The 22,695-nt window shown below is 34.7% G+C and overlaps 2 protein-coding genes across 2 annotated transcripts; one reads left to right on the top strand and one right to left on the bottom strand.

The window, feature by feature from the left end:
• Positions 1-1,509: 1,509 nt before the first annotated feature.
• Positions 1,510-11,818, top strand: ADL6 (dynamin-like protein 6). Its single transcript, XM_011030091.1, has 22 exons — positions 1,510-1,884; positions 2,054-2,104; positions 2,183-2,303; positions 2,440-2,532; positions 2,809-2,870; positions 3,313-3,430; positions 3,540-3,879; positions 4,136-4,283; positions 5,021-5,122; positions 5,209-5,328; positions 5,980-6,063; positions 6,158-6,285; positions 7,067-7,151; positions 7,269-7,407; positions 7,929-8,005; positions 8,508-8,564; positions 9,491-9,638; positions 9,745-9,893; positions 10,098-10,211; positions 10,304-10,371; positions 10,594-10,769; positions 11,222-11,818. The coding sequence occupies exons 1-22, from the start codon at positions 1,732-1,734 to the stop codon at positions 11,446-11,448; spliced, it is 2,760 nt and encodes a 919-aa protein (XP_011028393.1). The 5' UTR covers positions 1,510-1,731; the 3' UTR covers positions 11,449-11,818.
• A 733-nt stretch (positions 11,819-12,551) lies between these two features.
• On the bottom strand, positions 12,552-21,331 carry LOC105128430 (acyl-CoA). The gene is made up of 12 exons (XM_011030092.1): positions 21,166-21,331; positions 20,679-20,818; positions 20,396-20,579; positions 19,661-19,743; positions 19,333-19,531; positions 17,785-17,906; positions 16,642-16,708; positions 15,654-15,704; positions 14,095-14,147; positions 13,684-13,894; positions 13,046-13,216; positions 12,552-12,788 (listed from the first exon to the last, which is right to left on the bottom strand). Exons 1-12 carry the CDS (start codon positions 21,232-21,234, stop codon positions 12,729-12,731), a joined length of 1,410 nt encoding a protein of 469 aa, XP_011028394.1. The 5' UTR covers positions 21,235-21,331; the 3' UTR covers positions 12,552-12,728.
• Positions 21,332-22,695: the final 1,364 nt, after the last annotated feature.

The following is a 22,695-nucleotide window of genomic DNA, read 5'->3' on the forward strand; positions in this document are numbered from 1 at the left end:
TATTTTTTATTTAAAAATAGATTAAAATAATTTTTTTATTTATAAAGTTAGCACATCAAAATGAAACATACATATAGAACATATCTAAAAATATAAATTATCACACTTCTAAACACTATTATATATATTTGATATCTTGACGAGTTCAAATTAGTATAAACTAATCTGAAAAATATATTTTAAAATAATTACTTTAAAATATAATTTTTAAAATAATTTTTAATTAAAATATATTAAAATAAATATTTTTTATTTTTAATATTAATATATTAAAATTATAAAAAATAAAATTTTCATATAAAAAAAAGCAGATTGAAAATCGTGGAGTTTTGAAATTCAAATTTCTATACTTAAATTTCAAAATTGCCATGTAACCACTCCCATTCAATATTTCAATATGCCCCACCCCCTATACGTGTCGCCTTTATGCATCCCCATGCGGTTGACTCATTAAAATGCTTGCAAGAATGGGTGCCCACGATGTACCATCCTAATTCCTCCACTCAATACACGTTGGATGTAATTGGCTAAAAATATAGATTAAGGTTCCACATTGACAAATATGTTCAACCAAAGAAGGCTCGAGCATGATTGTCGTACCAATTATGAGGTGCAAGGATCACCAAGGTCCTTTTTAGAGTTAAATTGATTTTTTTTTAATTTAGTTTTTTTAGTATTTTTAAATTGTTTTGATGTATTAATGTTAAAATAAATTTTAAAAAATAAATATTTATTATTTTAATATATTTTAAAATAAAAAATACTTTAAAAAATAACTGCAACCATGTTTTCAATTAGGCTCTTGGTCAACCCATAACATATATTTATTATTTTTATTTAAAATAAAATTAGTTTATTTTTTATTTAAAAAATTCATTGTTTATGATTCAACCAAGCTTGATAAAATCAATTAAATTCAATACATAACTTAAATTTGATCAAGTCTATATAAAATATTGCTTGAAACATCAACTAGTTAAAGTTTAAAATCATCATCATCATGTTGTGTCAAATTTGATTTAATAATTATATTCTCAAATCTTAACTAAAGTTACTAAATAAAAAAATCTAATTTAATAATTATGATCTCAAATCTTAATTAAAGTTACTAAACAAGGCCTCACTCATAACACTAGTTAAGGTTTTAGTCATAAATTAAATTAATTAATTTGAAATAATATTTTTTAAAGTAAAAATAATATTATTTTAATTGTTTTTTAAATAATAAATATGCTTTTGACTCGATCAACCATATCAGAAATTCATTCCTCAATTCAATTGAATCTAATTAGGTCAAATTTTATATGTTTTATTTTAAAATCCAACATGAATTAAGTTCTCGATTGATGAGTCATCAAGGTAATCTACCAATATATATGATTTCAAGTCAAAGATTCCTAATTCCAAGTATTGAGATAAAATAAAACAAACTTAGAGGACCATTCTGCAATACAATTAAAGTTTCATCTCACTCGTTGCCACCGCACGGATTGTTCCTGATTTTAATTTCAAATTCACTTCAATAATCACACATCCGGAAAAAAAAAAAGGCAAACACAAACGAACCGTCTCTTTCAAATTTCTAATAATTATAGTTTGTTGCATCCCAATTTTTTGAATCAAATCAAATCTCACCATCCAGATCCAATCTTAGGGTTTCTCGAGATCTCTACAAATCGTCTTTTGTTTCCTCTTTACTTCGAAATCTGTTCAAAATCTTTGAAATTAGTTATGGAGGCGATCGATGAATTGGTTCAGCTATCGGAATCTATGAGGCAAGCATCTGCCTTGCTCGCCGATGAAGATATCGATGAAACGACGTCGTCGTCGTCTTCTTCTCGACGCTCCTCCACTTTCCTCAATGTCGTTGCTCTCGGCAATGTCGTAAGTTCCTTGGATCGTTTGGATCTGTTTGTTTTTTACGTTTGTGCAATTAAGGCAGCTTTTGGATTCCAATTAAGAAACAATGCCTGTGAATTTCAAAATCCGAAAGAAAGCTTGAGTATTGAGAATTTTGAAGCCTTTATTGCTAACGAGAGGTGTTTTTGAACAGGGCGCCGGCAAATCTGCTGTTTTGAATAGTTTAATCGGACATCCTGTTTTGGTAAGCTTGTATTTGCGATGCGCTACTGATGATTTGGATGTTTATTCCCCGCTGACAACAATTTTTTTTTGCCCGCAGCCAACTGGTGAAAATGGTGCTACTCGGGCTCCGATAAGCATCGAGCTAAGTAGGGATAGTTCTGTAAGCAGTAAATCGATTATTTTGCAAATTGACAGCAAAAATCAACAGGTTTCTGCGAGTAAGTCCGGGGATTGCTTTTTGTTGGCTAATTGGTGCTGGGTTTTAATGTCATTGAAGTATGCATCCAATGTTGCATCTGGTTATTTGGATTTGTTTCTAATTATTGCTGGTTTCTGTATATGGGTGTATGATAGGTGCGCTTCGGCATTCTCTACAGGAAAGGCTAAGTAAAGGTTCCTCAGGCAGGAGTCGTGATGAAATATATCTGAAACTTCGTACCAGTACAGGTCGGCTCCTCTTTTAATGATTGTCTGCTCAGATTTTGTAGGAAATGATAGTAAAATGGTGTTATTTAATTCACATATGGCATTTCATTTGAATTCTAGCAAATTTTCTTCAGTTAAGTAGATAGCTTGACCTATCTTGAATTGATGAGGTCCTAGTACAGATTATTAATGCAAAGACACAAGGTCAACATTCACCCTTGTCGACAAATAATACATGTGCACTTCCCTTGCATCATCTTGTTTTTTTAATTAAATTCTTTTCTTTGATATGTTCAGCCCCTCCATTGAAATTGATTGACTTGCCTGGGGTGGATCAAAGAATTGTAGATGACTCAATGGTGAGTGGTGTTATCTTGTTTTAGGTTGCAAATTTTTGCCATAGGTACATATGTGATTCTTTTATTTTTAGCTGGAGGCCTAGAGCCCAGATGGAAAACACTATTCTGTGAGAAAATCAGGCAGCTGATCATTTCCGTTTATAAGATGCTGTACTTCAAAGGTTAAGCAATATTTTGCTGCTCATTCTGCTATACATAGTGTAAATTTTCTCTTCTGGGAATGGATTTTTTCTATAGTAATAATGCTATTGTTTTGCGGGTCGCAGCTCGTGATACTCTGTTTTTGTATGGGTTGTATCTCTTGGTTCTCTTTAATGAAGTTTTATGCTTATTAAAAAATAAAGATGCCATAGTTTGAAAAGTCTTTGTTATCTTTCCCTTCTTTTCTAAATCAATGCAGTTGGAAGGTTTGTTAATAGCTTGTATTTTTTTGCTCCCCCAGATCAGTGAATATGTTCAGCACAATGATGCTATTCTGCTAGTTGTAATACCTGCTATTCAGGCTCCAGAAATTTCTTCCTCTAGAGCCCTCAGAATTGCAAAGGAATATGATGCAGAGAGTGAGTAATTCTTAAGCTTGCATCCTATCTTTTTGCTGAAATTGTTTGTAATTTTAAATTTTTGAAAACATATTTTTATAGCTTAAGTATGTTTTGTGTTGCATTATAGGTACCAGAACAGTTGGTGTTATTAGTAAAATTGATCAAGCAGCTACAGAGTCAAAAGCTCTTGCAGCTGTTCAAGCTCTTCTTTTGAATCAGGGACCACCAAAAACATCTGATATTCCATGGGTTGCATTGATTGGTCAATCTGTTTCCATAGCTTCAGCACAATCAGCAAGTGCACCTGAGAACTCTTTGGAAACTGCTTGGCGAGCTGAAAGTGAAAGTCTAAAATCCATATTGACTGGAGCCCCACAAAGCAAGCTTGGGAGAGTTGCTCTAGTGGATGCTCTTGCTGGTCAGATCCGTAGTCGCATGAAACTCAGGCTTCCCAATCTCCTTTCTGGGTATTGCTCCTTTTCTCCTGCTGCTGTTTGATCATTGTTTCTATTAACTTCCATGTTTTTTCAAAACTGTTGCATATATCTTCTGCTGTCTTGGTGTTGCTTCCTTCTTATTGGCATTTTCCCTCTTTTGGACAAGAATTAGGAAATTATTATCCACTGACAGACAATTGCTGGATTAGGTCTGGGATTCTCCTGTATTATGACCCTCTTTGTCCATTAAGTCTTTAATGCTGTTTATATGCTGACAAAAATACAGGCTTCAGGGGAAAGCTCAAATAGTTCAGGATGAATTGGTGGGTCTTGGGGAGCAAATGGTTAGTTCTTCAGAAGGTACAAGAGCTTTAGCCTTGGAGCTCTGCCGTGAGTTTGAGGACAAATTTCTTCTGCATCTTATGGGCGGTGAAGTGAGTTGTTTCTTTTTGAAGCATCTTATGCATCATTTTCATTTCTAACTGCAAGAGAAACTAGTGAGAGTACACTCCAGATTTTTACCTGAGTTGGGATTATTATAGTTTTTATGAAAAGAAAAGGGGCTTCTGAATTGCTGTTATATTATTATGATTTGCTTTGGTCATCTAGAATGTTGCTGTTTCTATGGTAGATACCATTTGATACTTAGATGTAATAATTTAACAATATGGGAACTATACGTGCTAGAAAATTATAAAATCTCAAATGTCAGGAATTCTTCGAATTTAGAAGGAAATGTCTGAAATTTGAAAGAATACTCACTAATGTGGTGTTTGCATCCTGACGGATGTTGTCCCTAAACCTCCAGGGCTTATGTTCAAAGAATTTGAACCTGTGTGGCTGTTGAATGCGAATAGGATTTCAAAGAAATGAAAGTTTATAAATTTAGCTGAGGATATATGTGCTGTAAATATTGAGTTATGGTATCTTTCTTATAAGCAAAAAATAATTCTACGCTGCATGGTTCCAGGTTGTGCGTGTTTTATATCAATTTGACTCCTAGTTCAGTGCAAGAGCATGGCTGTACCCGCAGTTACTTGTCCTGCACTTCTTTATAGTAGGAGGACCATAATTGGCATTTGACTTATATTGATTTTCTTTGTTGTTAGGGTTTCAAAACCATGTTCTGCTGTACAATCACTATAGTTTCAATAACCCAGCTTATTTACAGGGTAATGGTTGGAAAGTTGTTGCGAGTTTTGAGGGTAATTTTCCAAACAGGATCAAGCAGCTACCTTTAGATAGGCATTTTGACATAAACAATGTCAAACGGGTATTACTTCTCTTCTAAATTGATTCTGTATCTCTTCCTTATTAGAAATGTTTTGAGGTGCTCTCAAATTATCTCCTTGATATCAGATTGTCCTAGAAGCCGATGGTTATCAACCATATCTTATATCTCCAGAGAAGGGGTTAAGGTCCTTAATAAAAGGTGTCCTTGAGCTGGCAAAGGAACCCTCAAAGCTATGTGTTGATGAGGTACAGTTATTGTGTGCTCCTTTTGGTTATATTCCATCTATTGTTTCTTTTCAAGGAACCAAAATGATTGACTTGAAATCAAAACTTGTTCAATCCAACAATTAAAAGAAGAGGGAAGTTGCTGTTATAAAATGTTAACATGCATGCTCTTATGCATCTGTCTGTAGCTGTGGTATTTCAGTCACAGTCACAACTCTTTTGGTAAAATGCTTTTACCTTTCCTCATTGCAATTTGCTGCATCATGGTATTCTGCACAACCAATCTGAATGCATCAGATCACAGAAACCAGGCATAAACAATTTGAGGCATCATAATGGTTTTCAAATTTTATCCCCAAGTAAAATTTTTGACATGCACTGTATGTTACTTTATAAACCGCAGGCATTTATCGGCCTCTTACCTTTTTCATTATTATTATTTTTTTCCCTTATCAATGCCATCTTTTTTCCTTTTCGATTTAATATTCTGCATGCTCACATTCTAGGCAAAACTTTCTAGGGAAGAAAAGATTTCTAAATTTTGATGATTTAATCTGTTCTTTTTTTGGTATTGATTAATCCAAATCTGTTTTTCAATGGGTGTCTGTATAGTTTTTCCTGCTACCTATTAAATTAACTTCAGTTAGTTTTATCTGGGTGGCTGCATAATAGGTGCATCGTGTGCTAGTGGATATAGTATCTTCTGCTGCAAATGCTACTCCTGGTCTTGGAAGGTATCCTCCTTTCAAGAGAGAGGTACTGCAGCCTTGCTGCTGTTTTTTGTATACTTTCTGTATGATATTTCATTGCCTAGAATTTTAGATCATGTTTTTAAAATTTTATCTGACAGGTTGTTGCCATTGCAAGTTCTGCACTTGATGGGTTTAAAAATGAAGCTAAGAAAATGGTAGTTGCCCTAGTTGATATGGAGCGTGTATTTGTTCCACCTCAACACTTCATCCGATTGGTGCAGAGGCGGTATGCTTTAAAATTTAAATGTAGATAAAAGTTTTTTTTTGGAATTATTATTGTCATTGTTAGCAAAAGATGTGCTTTTGAAAGTTTAACCCTGATAGGTAAGTATATAATGGTTTGTGTCTGCTCTGGCATCTGTTGTCTTTTTGTTGTTAAGCTTCTAATTTATCATGTTTGGTAAATGATTGGCTTATGTTTGTCAGTTTTAGTATAAGTTGTCGGTGCAATGTGAAACTTTAAATTGTTTTTCTTCTAATGTTGTATTAAAAATTGATACCTTTCCATGTCATTGGTTATAGGTTCTTTAATAACTCACTGTATTTGTTACTGATATGCTGTGTCAACTAGACTGTGATCAAACCTGCCTCTCTAACCCAATTGGAAGAATAGACCATATTTGATTATTGGTTAATCAGATTTAAAATTTTTAAGGGGATGAATTTTCTCCAGAAGTTCCAAGCAAGAAATAATCATATGTTGTGATATATTACACATTGAACTTTCCATCCTTATCAAATACTTCTCAGCATATAAAAGAAATATAGGAAAGAGAATAAATTACAGTGGCAAGGGAAGCTCTTTATATGCTTGAATTGAAGCTTTATGTTGACATATGTGAAAGTAGGTTATATATATATATATATTTTTTCATAATTTGTGTGAATGCAATTTTCTTCCAAAATGATTTATTGTTTTAGTTGTTAAAGTGTGCTTTTGTTGATATGTGTTTGTTTCTATGGATTTTCTGTCTATTCTAATCCTTCATTGCATAATTCTTAACCAGAATGGATAGGCAGCGCCGTGAGGATGAGCTAAAGAACAAATCTTCAAAAAAGGCAGTTGATGCAGAGCAATCTATTTTAAATAGGGCGAGTTATTTACTTTCTTGAAATTTAGTTGGTGTTGCATCCATACACACTTCACACAGAAAAGCCTTTTGAGTTTTTCTCATTACATATGCTAATTATCTTCAATGCATCTCATAGGCAACCAGCCCCCAGACAGGTGTTCAACAATCTGGAGGCAGCTTGAAATCAATGAAAGATAAATCCAATCAGCAGGATAAAGATGCTCAAGAAGGATCTGCCTTGAAAACTGCTGGGCCTGGTGGTGAGATAACAGCAGGTGTGTACACTAACTTATTCATACTGATTGTCTTATCTAAACAATATTGAAATCAACATCCTTTTATTCCAATAGTGGATCTGTAAATTGCTTGAGTTTGAATGCATGTATATGGTTTGTGTAACATGTGTATGAAGTATGCTGTAATAGTCCTTCAGAAATTACAGTGGACCTATATTCTGGAACATCCTGAAAATGATATTTTGGCCTAAAAAGGCAGGAAATACTATTTTTAACAAATTTAGTGTCCTTTTTTTCTTTCCTTTCCTTTCCTTTCCTAGTTTTTCTTTTTGGTTGGGGTTGGGGTTGGGGTGATGGATGTGCAGCTTTTTATTTGTTTTGTTAGTGGCTGCCTATGTTTTCTGCTTTCTGTCATTACTTGATTGTATCTGCAGCTTTGGTTCCAAAGACTAACACTGGATACCCAATAAGGAAAGAAGATTGGTGCCAGATGCTTGTGGAAGTACTTTTATATGTTCTTGACTTTGTTGCTTGTCAATGATATTACTCTGGAAATGCAGGGTTTTTGTTGAAGAAAAGTGGAAAAACTAATGGCTGGAGTAAGCGTTGGTTTGTTTTGAATGAAAAAAGTGGCAAGGTTAGCGTATAGATTTTTGGCCAGTTTAAAGTGATTGTATGATATTTAATTTCCTGTGCACTGAAGTTGACAAAATCCTTTACCAAAGAGGGCGCTGCCTTCATTCTCAAACTCCTGTAAATGTAGCAAATTTGCTTAAGTTTAGTCATGTACCGCATTAACATATCTATTATTCAGGAGCATCATGTCCAGCTTGAGAAGTATGCTTGAGATGAACTTGATGCTTAAAATGTTATGTAAAAAAAATGCTATCTAGTTTCAATGAGGTTATTGTACAGTGTTCCCATCTTTTACATTTTACAGTGAAGCCATTTGAATTTTTCAATTGTTATTTGGTGCCTTTGGTAAATATTGTCACCCGTTCAGTTATTGGGTCTTGGATAATGTTTATGGCCCCTTCATTAGTCCTTGAATTTGATCATTTGTTTTTTTACCACTACCACTCTTTTGTTTGTAAGTTTACTTTTCCAGCAGGGCTTATATTATTCAACTTTTGTTGCAGCTTGGTTACACCAAAAAGCAAGAAGAGAGACACTTCCGTGGGGTTATTACTTTGGAGGTAAGGACGTCACCAGGAGAGGGGAATTTCAATTGATAATAAAAGGCATAAATCATAATGCTAAGTACTCTGTTATTGAAGTATGCTGAACCTAAAATTGATGTGCCGTACATGTAAAAATTTGTTATTAGGATGATGCTTGGTGAGGATTGACATTCCTCTCTTGTCACATCGCAATTTGTTTAAGAAACTTGGATGACACAAGATATCTACAGAAACGTGTAAATAGTTACAGCCATGTACATCATAACCTTCAAATTATTTGGAATTTTGTTTTAAATATAAAAGGCTGGGCATGAAATGGGAATCTATTTCTAATGTCAAAGTGATTGGCTTTTGTATAATATAAAAGGAAGACTTGAGTTTGAGGAAGATTTGAGCACAGTTGTAATCAATCAAGCCTACATAAGTAACTCTGAAAGGGTTTTCTCAAAATGAAGTTTGAAAGAAAAATAATGTAGCTGTAATAATTTAATCTGCTTGGTTAAAATATGGATTCATTTGACTTGTAAAAGAACAGAAAATTTACAGGCATGTCCTACAGAAAGCAAAAGTTTGATAAAATATAGGATTTCTGAGAGGTAAAAATCTGACCGGAAAAAACAGAGAGGGAGATAGCGAAGGCTTATAGCAAGTGATGGAAGGCAAGTTTTGTAAATAAGATAGAAAAACAACTCCTATGGACATCAGGTGGTATTTCTTTCTAACATAATAAGTTAAAACTAGAAGTTCTATGATGCAAGTTTTCAGGTTGTCCTGCCAGTTTAAGTTCTGAAATTCTTGAGGGGACAAGTGAATGTATTATCTAGTGTATTGCTTTTGCCCTAATAATTTCAAAGTGACCAAGCTTGAAATCAATGCTAATTTTCATGTTTTCTTCTCTTAATGCTTACTGATTTACCCTAATCTTTGGATGTAACAATCAGGAGTGCAATATTGAAGAAGTTTCTGACGAAGAAGAAACCCCATCAAAAAGCTCGAAGGATAAAAAGGCAAATGGACCAAGTTCTGAGAAAGGACCTAGTCTTGTGTTCAAAATAACTAGTAGAGTTCAATATAAGACTGTCTTGAAAGGTGTCTTTAGCTTGCCTCTCTTTCTTGTTTGCTTTCACCCTCCCCTCCCCTGAAAAAAAATACATGCTCACAAAAATGCTGATTAGTGATCCCTTTTTTTTTCCAGCTCACAGCGCTGTTGTATTAAAAGCTGAGAGCATAGCTGATAAGGTTGAGTGGCTAAACAAGTTGAGAAATGTCATCCAGGCTAAAGGAGGCCAAGTGATTGGTGAATCTGGGCCTCCCATGCGTCATAGCATGTCTGATGGTTCCCTAGTGAGTTATTCTTTCCCACCTCTTTTTGTTTTTCTGGGTTAACTGGATGCCATTATCACATACCTTTGCTGCAATTTGTGATTGTTGGAATTTTTTATTTTTTGTGCATAGTATTTTAGTTCTTAAGAAACAGAATATTAGCACCCCTAAAGTCAAAGTAGTTAGGACTGTTTCTTGGAACTATTCTAATTTGCAACCCTTTAGGATACAATCGCTAGAAGACCTGCTGACCCTGAAGAAGAGCTCCGGTGGATGTCACAAGAAGTACGCGGCTATGTTGAAGCTGTTCTTAACAGCCTTGGTGCCAATGTCCCAAAAGTATTTCTTTTTCTTGAATGCCAATCATCATATTATTTTTAATGGTTGATATAATTTTTTGAAATATTTATCATTTCATTCTTGTCGAGCAGGCAGTTGTTCTTTGCCAAGTAGAGAAAGCCAAAGAAGACATGCTTAATCAATTATATAGCTCTATAAGGTCAGTGTACCGTTACTCGCTTTTGTAATGTATGGATATCTTCGTTGTTATGCCCTGTGAGTTGCAAACCTTTTGAATGCATTATATATATTCTTAATGGAAGTTGGTGTTGCACCGAAAACCATCTCAAGTACACTTGAGATTTCTAACTTCTTTCGTTTTATGTGTTGCCAATTTTTTTCTCAATAAAGGCTTACTTGTTGCTCATTTTTTGGTGGCTAGTGCTCAAAGCACAGCAAGGATTGAGGAGCTGCTCCAGGAGGACCAGAATGCAAAGAGGAGGAGAGAACGCTATCAAAAACAGTCCTCTCTTCTTTCAAATCTCACTAGAAAACTTAGCATCCATGATAATCGAGCAGCTGCTGCTTCCAACTGGTCTGATGGTGGGGGTGGAGCAGGTAATGGTGGCTACGAACAGTACAGTTAACCTTTATGTTGATGTTTGCTTATGCAGACATTTCTTAGCTTGCATGTTCATAATAATAGAACCAGTAGCATCAGTATTTCCTTTTCATGGTAATTTCATGAAGCTGATTTATAATTTGTTGTCTGCATAATTTTTGTATTTTACTCTTGATGGGAGTGGCTGCTGAATCTAGTTTCATGAAACCTGCTTATCCTAAATGTGGCTAGTGTTGGTTGAAATTAGTTTGTGGGGAGTAATTCATGTTGGTTTGGCATTCCATTGCAAACAGTAATGGCCATAAATCCCACAGTTGACTTTCTCCTGATGACTGTTTAATTTTCACAGATGTTGCATGTATTCATTGAAAGAGAATCGTTTGCCACTTGTGCTATGTTTTCAGATATTTGATCTCTTTAATGTACTTTGTAATGTTAAATTATGCAGAAAGTAGCCCAAGAACAAATGGACCATCATCAGGAGAAGACTGGAGAAATGCATTTGATGCGGCAGCCAATGGACCTGCTGACAGTTTTGGTGGCCCATCGAGGTCGCACAGCCGACGAAACAGTGATCCAGCTCAGAATGGTGATGTAAGCTCAAACAGCAGTCGCCGCACACCCACTCGAATGCCGCCCGTGCCACCACCGTCTGGTTCATCCTATAGGTACTAGATAAAAGCCTGTTTCAAATTCATTATTCATGCATTATTATTGGGTGGCCGCATGCTTTGCTGCTCGCACTCAAGACGGACAGAACATTTTCTGAAGCTCACATCATGTTAGTAGATTTGTTAAAGTTGAATAGGCGTGTAGATATATATTGCAGTTGCAAGTTCTTGATTTTGAGATGTATTTACCTACACTAAAATTTTCCATTTTACCTTTCCAAGTTCGGCTGCCAGGGTGAAGCGATCTGTTTTACATATATATTTTTGAATCAGATGCTACAAATTGACTACTGTATTTGTTGTTTTGAATCTGACTAGAAAAGTTATTCTTTCTCTTGGTTTGTGCTGCAATGGAGAAGTAAATGCTTGAATTTGACCATTCCCCCCTCCCCCATCATCATTATTTGCGATATCTGTGATTTTTAAAGATTTAGTCTCTCGCTGATTTTTTTTTTAAGATTTAATCGGTCTTTTGTAATTGTAGTACAAGATGTTTTTTAAAATTGTTTTTTTGTTTGAAAATATATTAAAATATTTTTTTTAATTTTATTTTTAAAATTTTTATTATGAACATATTAAAATGTTTTTTTTATGTACTTTTAACATTTTTAGAAAGCATCTAATATACACTCTTATAACCTGCTTATATATTTTTGTACTTTTCAAATCAAGGTTGAAATGAAAAGCAGCAAAAATGATGCTTTCAATTTTGAAGCACCGTTATAAATGCAAAAAGGGAAAGAAAAACACGTAGACAAACACCCTAAGGGTTCTAAGCAAAATGCAAAATAGAAAGCGTAGGTGGGTGAATCAGTTTTTTGACTCTGGTTTGTGAAGTGTCACGCATTGTATATGGTATGTTTATTTTCCCTTCTTTTCATGTAATATTAGTGTAAATGCTCACATTCAAATTGCATTATGAAGTCGAGAACCTCTATCTTTTTGAATAGAAACAATGGTCGTCCATGATCAAAGACTACCAATTTGAAATGAAATTCCTTTATAATCTATTTTTTCAAAGTGAAATGGAATTTTGCTGCTGCTGCTCCTGGCGGTGCAAAGCTTAACCATGGTTTAGCAGTTGAGATGACAACACACTTAACCATAGTTTAGTGGTTGGAATGACAACACCAAACCCTTGACATGTTAATTTCCTGTGATTATGTAGAGACCCTTAATGGTGAACTTTTGGGAGCAGAAAAGTGCATAAATATATTTACAGAGATTATGGAAACAAGCAGGCAAGATATCCTAGTTTTTCAACAACATAAATGCATTTTGATTCTATTTTAAGTCCTCCTTAAGGGGACCGGAATCGTGAATTAGTTTCATAACAAGCTTAACCTGCAAAAAACAAGAAAAGGAATGGTTAATCAGAGAAATGCAATGAACTTACTGAAAGCTTATTATATATACTGATGGCAAACAGGCAACCGTCATAGAGGAAGAAAAACCCTAAATTGTACTGATGCACATGCTAAGTGGTGGGAGAAAGGAACTTCAACTCAGGATATTACCATTACAAAAAGCTATGCACAAGACCATACCAAGAAAGGAACTTCAACTCAGGATATTACAAAAAGCTATGCACAAGACCATACCTGAGTTGATTCCCGCACTAGAAATTCCTCTATAGCTTGCCTGAAAGCCTCATCAATGAGGTAATGGCAGCTATAAGTTAACACAGGCAGGTAACCACGCTGAATTTTATGCTCACCCTGAGCTCCTGCTTCTACTGTGTTCAGGTTAAGTTCAATGGCCGCCTCTATTGCCTGCATGTGATAACCAAGTGTGGATAAATATTCATGTGTCGCTAATGACTGCTGGAAATGATGCTCTATAGACTACAACAATGCCGTGGAAGCTCCAGAATATGACTTCTGTCAGTGTCTGTGTCACTGCAACTTTTACATGCAATGACACTGGCTATCCTTGGCCAGGAATATCACAGTGAAAGATGGAGCGAGGATTCCCAAAAGTAATTTGGTCCCCACAGCTTATTATTAAGAAATGCAGAAGATCAACAAAGTCAACAGACTTGGTTGCATAGCCCACATAAAATTAAAGAACAGGGTCCGTAGTTAAGTTTATCGTGCTTAAAACTTGTGATTATTGTTGTATTCAACATGGCATCATTAACAGACAGCTCTATTATAACGTCCAAAGTAAGCAGGGGGTTGATAATGCAGTTCAGCACAGAAAATGAAAAAAGAAACACTTCAAGAAATCAGATCAAAACCTGGTAATAGCATGCTTCAAAATGCAAGCTTGGATAGTAGGCTTTTGGATGACATCCCCATAGACGTCCAAATAGAGTATCTCCACCAATAATGTTAAGAGCTCCAGCAACAAGCTCATCCCCTTCTTCAGCAACAACAAGCAGCACCTGATCTCCCATCTTTGACCCCATGTTGTGAAAAAAATCCCTTGTGAGATAAGGAGTACCCCACCTATAGAAAAACAAAACCATATTAACAAGGTGGCAATTCAATCATCTGATATGATTTGACTAAATTATATGATGATGTGAAGTAAGAACTAATTGTTTGTAGTAATCTATATCAACAAAATTTTGGTGGAAAGAAGGGGAAAAAAGGTTTCAATGATGGGATCAAACTTGGAAAAAAAGGTTTCAATGATGGGATCAAACTTGTTATCAGTCGTGTTCCTGTAGAAGCTATAGAAGGTATCCCAATGCCTAGCCTGCCAAGACATGAACAAAATACCGGGGTAAGGAATCCTTCTCCTTTACTCTAGAAAGTGAGAGTGGAAAATCAACAACCAAATTCAAGTAGCCTTAACAATTCATGAGCTATAATTTTCTGAAAGAAATTACAGGGTGTTAAAATGACTAAAAGCTATGCATTCATTATTCATGAGTAGTGGATGAATAAGCACCACTCCTTCTGGCCTAGAGAGAATCTTGGCTGGATGTCATCTCTTTGGCACCATTCAAGCTAGATAACAGCAGCAGAACTAGGAAGTAGATATTTAAAACAAACACTCAGGCACCACCTGTGTTTTGGGTTCATTTTCAAACTCTAGAAATAACACATGGAACTGACAAACACCGAAAACTTTGCTCTGGATTCTATAATTCAGAGTGGTTGATATGGCAGCATGGAATGACTCTGTAGGTACCATTCCTAGTAGCTTTGTCCGAATGGCAACATGGAAAAAGGTTAAAAAACAGATGCATAATTAGAGTACACTTTCAGCTTTCAGCTATTCAAACAAATACAATTTCTCCTTTTCATCTCTCTCCTCTCCCCCTCAGCCCAAATCCCAGCACACAAAATCTTTTCATGACCTTTTTATACTAATTGACAAGTTTAGTTTATTCTTTATTTAATTCAGTCTTGGATTCAGATACATTTACAAAACAAGACAATGTTAGAAGGCAAATGTCTATACACATGGTCTGTGTGTATGTGTTTTTTTTTTTTTTTTTTTGGGGGGGGGGGTGTTGGTTGTCATAATTTCTTAGGCATACAGTTCTCTCCTCCAAAAATTGAAACAGTACTGAGATGCTCGAACCTCCAAACATCATTTCAAATAAATTTAATGATTAGGAAAAGCTCAAGGAACTTGAGAAGCTTGGTCATGTTCATTTTGTAACCCATTTTGTTTTTTCATTTATTCATGTTAAGGTAGATTTAACTGCTCCATTTATATGCCTATTCCATTTTTGAACCAGGCGTAGGCATGCTCAATTAACATATAGTTTAATTAATCTCTCTGCTTTGATCATAGAGCTTATTCCCTTTGTATTCTTTTTATACAGATATTCAGAAAGTAGCTCCTGTAGGGCACTTTCGTTTTCCATACATAAAATTGAATCTTATCAATGCATGCCAGTTCAATGTGATTTAAATTATTCTGTATTTTAAATTCATATCTTCCAAGATTCGATTCATTTGATAATATTTCTACAAATCTAACAAATATCAAGAGGCACCACTAATGTAACAGAGACATTATATTCAATGCTTATGCAATGAGAAAAATGTCAAATGACAAGTTGCTTTGCTATACATTATAAACTCCATATGAAGAAAATCAATCACGTTGAAACAAGATTATAGCATGTTTAAGACCATATGATATGCAAAACAATAAAAAGAAAAATAGAATCTACGGACTAAAAAATTACGTGATAACATATATTACCATTAAAGTTAATCACTAGCAGATACAATTACTAAATACCTTTATTTCATAACCCCGAAGACGTTTCATATTCAAGTTTTGAGTAGAAACCTGCATTACGAAAGTTCAGTTAGACAGCATCGTCAAAATAAATGTTACTACCTGATTACGGAAGCACTCAGGACCTAAACCTAAATTAAGCCAAGGAAACAGAGTAAACAGGGTCCAAATCATATGTAAATGGGAAAGAATAAACAACCAGGACAAGATTCTCAAGACCTAACAAATCACATTCAATATTGATACTATGCTTTTTGAAAGTAGGCAATGCATTGTGTCTCCCGCTGAAAGATCAATAACTATCATCATATTAAGAGAGTGCAGAGGAAAATGCCATAACATATAACTACAGATCATTGATCATGATGAGTTTCAAAAAAAAAAAAAAAAAAAACATTAGAAGTCAGCCCCAATTTGGTCAATTTTGCTTCCATGAGTTTTACAAGGTCTATGAAATGTACAGCATGAACGAGAAAGATGTATGCATTCTCTCTTCCCTGCTAGTTTTTTACCTATTTCTCTTATTGAGCAAAATATCAGAAAGGCGGATCAGATCAATGCCATATATGTGTCAGATATGGATTTCCTCCAGTATATTAACATTATCTGATTCAAATGCTGGATTTTCCTGAGATTTTCTATGATTTGAGAGGCAAACTTTAAGGAAAAAAATAGTTTAATCCTCTGTCAAGATATGTGCTACAAATAACCATGACCAAGATTTAAACCATGTAGTGTAACTTAACCGGCAATAGTGTATGTTGATCCCTTTAGATCACAACAAAGAATCCAAATGTAAGACCAATAAGAAAACTTTCAAGTTCGTAATAATAAACTAGCATGCCTCATCATGCAATGGTGCAAGCATTGTGTGCTTCCTGTAGCACTCAGATCAACAGACATAGGCTTTACAAGCCAATGTAAAGAGGCACAAATCAAACTCATTTGAGTGAGCGTGATGGAATCCAAGGAAGAAAAGGAGATGAACCTTTTTGCGCTCTTGACGAATATTTTTTCTTTTACTTTGCTTCATATCCATCAAGAATTCATCAAAACTGCATCAATGTAAGGAAATTCTAAACAAAATTTTATCTGTATATAAACAAGAAAAACAAATTAGATCTAGCATTAGGTCAAGACGAAGTGGCTGGGTGATTGATTCTGCTGAGAGGAAAAAAAAGAGCACTTCAAGGACTTGCTATATAAAATCATACATGATATTTAGAGCAAGATGAGTTCATGCAGTCAGAGACTATGAGATCTCAAGTCTGACAGGTATTTCAAACAGGGGAACTTAATTAACTAGTGCATACTCATTGGTGGTGTTTAAGTATTCATGAGCCACAGGTTTATGAAAAACATGAAGAGCCTTAGCTGTCAATTTGTAAAAAAGTAGGCTTAATTTCAAGGAAAGGAAATTTGGCGGGACTGTGAGGTGGCTGGGAACAAGTTGTCATAATTAGATTTATAATATTACCTGACAAAAGTTTAAGCTAACTAACATAGGTTTAAGTTATTGATTTCCTTTTTCTCTGTTGTGAAATAAAAGGCCCTTGGAACGGGGATGTATTACTGTACAAGTTCACATAAAAAGACCAGGGAAACTAAAGGCACCACCATCAAAGGTAAGATAGATAGATCAGGCTTTACTCAGATGAAGATTTATGAGCAAACAGAAAATGAAGAGATATTCTCGCTGACTATGGAACTTATGTGCAGATGACAGTGTAGCATAATTGACAAAAACATGAGGCTGTCATAGTCATACTAAATTGTAAGAGAGGTGTGTGTTAAACAAGCCATAGATTTCTTGACATTATTAATGGCATATTGCAATGCATAATCCCAGACACACTCTATGAACTGCAGTACAGGAAGGCAACAAGTTTCCGGACACTGTTGAGAAAACCATGACTTGTCTTCCCAAATCAACTTTACACTGATTGCTTGGTAGCGGGGCTTATCCTTCCTTTGATGCAATTCATAATTAGATATTGCATCATAATTGCATAAATTATGAAATTATAAACTGGAAACTTACCTCAAAAGAGAGTGCAAAGAACTTTAACTGGACTCAAACTTTAAATGAGCAAAATAATTCACTTTACATGGTACCTCATGAAACACTCACTTTTTATAGTTACGATTTTTCCAGTGATACTGCATTCCAATCCTCTGCAGAAATCCCTTTTCCTTCAGCATGTGCCACTCTTTTTCAGTGGGGAAGGTGATGTGCAGTGATGAGACCTTGGACTACGAAAAGAAATAAATGCAATCAGGAAATTAATTCCAGGTTCTGTGGAAAGTGAATGGTCTTCAGAAGTCCTTTGCTAGTGATCAAAACATCTTAGACTGGACAGTTCTTCTGATAAAAAAAAAAAAGGTAACAATCACAAGTGCATCTAAGAGTAACACATGCCTAGAAACTGAATTAAACTAATAATAATATGTAGGAAGTTGTGAACAAATGGACAGATCTTATAAAGTTAAAGTCAATCACGAAATGAGATTCAACTAGAATGATTGATATTAACACTCTTCAAAATCTTTACAAACCCATGCAAAGCATTGCTTGTGAAAGTGTCTCTGCATTTTCAGATCACAAACAAACATAGAATCTCTCACCACCTCCACCAAGGAAATTTTCTCTTTTCTCAAGTTGATTGCCTCCTCTTGTTTTTCTTCTCTGGCCTTCTACCAACAAATGCAAGCTTATTTAGATAAGCTCCAAGTCACAACCAACCCCATCCTCTCTCTCTCTCTCTCTCTCTCTCAAATAAAAAAAAAAGGAAAGAAAGAAAGAAAGCAGTGGCAAAAAGAGTTCAAAGTATTGTATTCATTTTTCACAATTGTGAAATTTCAGCTACCAGTTTTGTACAATAGTCTATCATGCTTGATCACTGAGAAAAGATCATTTTTCACAATTGTGAAAATTTCAGCTACCAGTTTTGTACAATAGTCTATTATGCTTGATCACATGACAAAACAATATTCAGTGGATAGTTAAGGTTGCATGATTATTGATTCCTTTTTTCCTAACTACAATTTAGTATAATTGAAAACTAATTTGCAGCTGTAGAAGGTTTTGGTGATCAGAGAATAACAGTAACATCAATTCTCCTACTGAATGATGTAATCAAGGCCATGGTTTAACCAAACTACCACAAATTATAAAGCAATATTTTTCTAACACATCCTACTATAGATCCATAATAAAGTTCCCACCTTCTAGAAACATCAGTCTACCTGAAACAATCCAATCAAATTGGAACAGGAGAGTTGATGCCAATGACACGGATGAACAGTGAAAATCACTCGGTCTTATGGCTGGTTTCTGGATTTATAAACCACCATCAGGTTTACATGAAGGAGCCATTTACAGATAAAATACATTCTTGAACAGTATTTTAGAAAAGAAACATAGAGTTGATTGTGAAATGGAAACAATAACTCCGCTCACTTAACCATCTTACAGAAATACATTTGGAGACATTCCTTAAAAAAAAAACCCCATTAATCACTTGAGTTAAAAAATTATTTAGATAGAGTTAGAAGAATAAAATTGAGAAAGAATTCATGGGAAACCAGAAATATTTTCCCGTGACCTTGCATGAAATGGAAAAGGGAATAAAAACATGCATGAAAGCAGCAGTATTAATATATCAATTTAACGTCACACCTTGGCTGCCAGATCCTTCAGGGAAGAGACTAGAACATCGAAAAGTTGATCTCTGAAGGGGGTATTCCGAACCAGAATCCTTGGACCAGTTACTGGAGTGAAAGGCACACAACACTGAAACTTTGGATAATACCTTGATCCGAAACCATAGTAGGCATCAGCCCAAGAATGGTCAAAAACAAATTCGCCATAGGAATGGCTGCACATCCAAGTAAAAGAGATGAAACAACAGCTAACCAGTAGAAGTGTTTAAAATTGAATTGTTAAAAGGATTGTAGAACAAGGTAGATAAGAATTGGCAGTAAGGGCAGCATAGAAGATGCAGAACCTTTTAAGATAGAGTGGAACAACACCCAAAACATTATCAGAGTCATCCTTAGCAACAATGTGGCTAGGCATCCATCCAGTCTCCTGGAGTTGATTCAAAAAGAAAATTAACACAGCAGCGGAACATTCAAGCTTAATTTTATTATTCTAGTAGTTTACTATCCATATCACACAATATCCAAATGGAGATAAATTTCTTAATCAATATGTTGAAGTATTTCAGTTTCATTATCATCTGGTCCAACACTAAGGAAGACCAGACATAAATTGAACTCACATCCAAGATGAGACCAGCAGTCCCTGACTCAAGAAAAAAGTTAGATTGCAACTCTTTCTAACAAGCAAATCCAATGTGGTAAGGAAGGACAATTTTGGTGGCCCTTTGACCAGTGCTGTCCCTCAAGAATCCAAGGTGAGTTTACAGCTAAAAATGACATTTTCAGTATTTCAAGCAGGAATTTCAACTACTATAGCATAGCTCACAAGATATCTTTTGTTAAGGAATATTTTGTAATTGAATAGGGATTTACACCACATAAAGAGGAAATCAGTCAAAGCAATATATCCACGACCAACAATTTATGTTAAATTGGAAATGAAGAACCAAAACAGACTCATTTTCAGGGCTAACTGAAAGACAGCCAATTATATTGCTCTCAAGTGATGTCCAAGTGAGACCTATGCTGATTTAATGATAGTACTTGGAGAAGCTTATAGTGAAGCAATGATTCTCAACCTTAACTGCGGAGCGTGACTCTTCTAAGCTTGAAAGAAAACCATGGGTAAGAAATGGATTAAACTTTTCAGGGCCAGTAGCGTCCAAATTGCAGGCATCCCATTCATGCGACGAAACTTCTGAGATTGAAGAAATGATGGAAAGTGAAATCCTCTTAGGTGTTACTTGTTTTTCCAAACCACCCCTGAATTTAAAACCAACAAGATTGGAATTAGCTGCTAACACAAGAAGGAAAAAGATTCCAAATTCTGTGGGACCATCAAATATAACCTCCAAGCCTGACCCTGTTAGAATGGAATCTTGTAGTGAAACTGAAACATCCAATTCTTTTGGCTGCACAGACTTCTTCGATCCCCAAAACAGTGCACTGATTTTAGATTCCTGAACTGCAGTCCCCGCAACCTGTCTGGATGATGATTTTGCCTGCAATTACAAGAATTAGATGCATATGTTCTCATCATAATCTCTTTGCACATCCCCAGTTACAAATGATAGCAGCCTAAGACAAAAGTAGTAACAGACAGTAGTTGATGTGCACAAACATATTCAACCAATACACAGAATTCAAGCTTTAACCAGACAACTTAGATTCCTAGTAAAATTTCATTCAACGTAATGCATGACTTCAAGACCATCTTCCATACTATGAAAAAACACGAAACATGGATCATCATGTACACTTTTTGAAGATAAAAACAAATCAATTAGCTTACAAATGACCTGAGATGTCAAGAGAGAAAAGTAAAAATCACGAGAAGAAGAAGACTTACACGGTAAGATGGGAAGTGGCCCAGAAATGGCGAAGGCTTGCAGTAGTAGCTCATTACTACTGCTGCCATGGCCACAAAATTCTTGGCTCTCTCTCTTTCTGAAACCCGGAGAAAATAGAGAGAGAGAAATCAGTAATAACTTCATCCACGTTGCCAGTTGCAGCGCCATATGTTCTTTTAGATTCGTCAATTTCTTCCACTTTCATCCTCGTTGTTTCCAATTTCTCAATACCATTCCTGTTTTTTCAAAAAAAGAAAAGAAAAGAGTACATACTTATAAGAACCGATTCAAGTCCCAGTCACTTGTAGACCTAGTTAATTTATTATTTTTTAATTAAAATAATATTATTTTATTTTTTCAATAAAACATATTATTTTTTTATAAAACAAAAAATGAAAATAATGTTATTTTGATAAAAAAAAAAAATTGATTCAAAAAACCCCAGGTTGGCGGTGCTAAAAAAATATAATTTTTTATATTTAAATTAACATTTTAAAAAAATAAAATAATTATATAATATCAATACTCCTCTATTATTTTTACATTTTTCTTTGTTTAATTTGAATTGTTTAACAGAGGGTCACCAGGTTAATCTCCACGGGCTAGATTTCATAACTACACGAAAAACTCCTTGCACGTAAAAATACAAGTATAGTCTAGTCCTTAGATTTTGTAATTTTGCAAGCTATACACAGGAGTAAGACTAGTAGAAATTAAGGAAAGTAGACGCAAAGAAAGAAGGCTAAAATCTTCTTCCAGCAAGTCTGGCATAGTTTTAATAACCAGTCCGGCGACCAACCTGGTTTAAGATTCAGATTTCAGGTTTTGATATCAGATTTTTATTAAGATTTTGATTTAGATTTTAGGTTTTGATTTCAGATTTTAATTAAGATTTTAGATTTTGATTAGGTTATTAGGTTTATTTTAAGTTTTGATTATATCATCAGATTTTAATTGTGTCACTAAGTTAGGCAAGTTAAATTTTATTTTTTATTTTAATAAAAAAATAAAAAAATCAATATATTTATAATTGATTTTTAACTAGATCTTACCAAGTCACCAGATTAACTTGCCAGATCAGCAAATGGTATCAATTTTTTTATTTTTTTTATTTATTTTAACCCAATTCAATTCTAGTCCTAGCCTGCTAAACTCCAAACCCCAAATTAATTCATTGAGCCTGTTAAACCCTAAATTAATCTATCAAACTAGACTAGGTTTCAAAACTATAAAATCCAGCACAAGTTTGGTGTCTTAAACCCCAAATTAATTTACCAAACCAGACCAGGTTCCAAAATTATAAAATCCAGCACAAGTTTGGTGTCTTTAACCCTTATTGTGGACTCGAACACAGAATTCTCCATGTTTTTTACCCCATGCGTTTATATTAACTGTGAACAGATTGATTAAGAACTGTCTTCGTTCTTACATTTTACAGCACCTTTGTAGAACTAATTCTATGGTTGTGTCTAGCATATAATGTGATGGGCTCGAGGTTTACACCTTATGCATCCATGCAGTTTATAAAA

Source organism: Populus euphratica, unplaced genomic scaffold, assembly GCF_000495115.2.
Source record: "Populus euphratica unplaced genomic scaffold, PopEup_1.0 scaffold14.1, whole genome shotgun sequence".
NCBI lineage: Eukaryota > Viridiplantae > Streptophyta > Magnoliopsida > Malpighiales > Salicaceae > Populus > Populus euphratica.

Bases quoted from the DNA above. Each gene is read 5' to 3' on its own strand.
- ADL6 (XM_011030091.1), top strand. From the start codon at position 1,732: ATGGAGGCGATCGATGAATTGGTTCAGCTATCGGAATCTATGAGGCAA. The intron at 6,286-7,066 runs GTATGCTTTAAA...ATTCTTAACCAG, and splicing joins ATCCGATTGGTGCAGAGGCG to AATGGATAGGCAGCGCCGTG. The intron at 7,408-7,928 runs GTGTGTACACTA...CTGGAAATGCAG, and splicing joins TGGTGGTGAGATAACAGCAG to GGTTTTTGTTGAAGAAAAGT.
- LOC105128430 (XM_011030092.1), bottom strand. From the start codon at position 21,234: ATGGCAGCAGTAGTAATGAGCTACTACTGCAAGCCTTCGCCATTTCTG. The intron at 16,709-17,784 runs GTGAGTGTTTCA...ACATTGATGCAG, and splicing joins AAAAATCGTAACTATAAAAA to TTTTGATGAATTCTTGATGG. The intron at 15,705-16,641 runs GTTCATCTCCTT...TTCGTAATGCAG, and splicing joins TTCGTCAAGAGCGCAAAAAG to GTTTCTACTCAAAACTTGAA.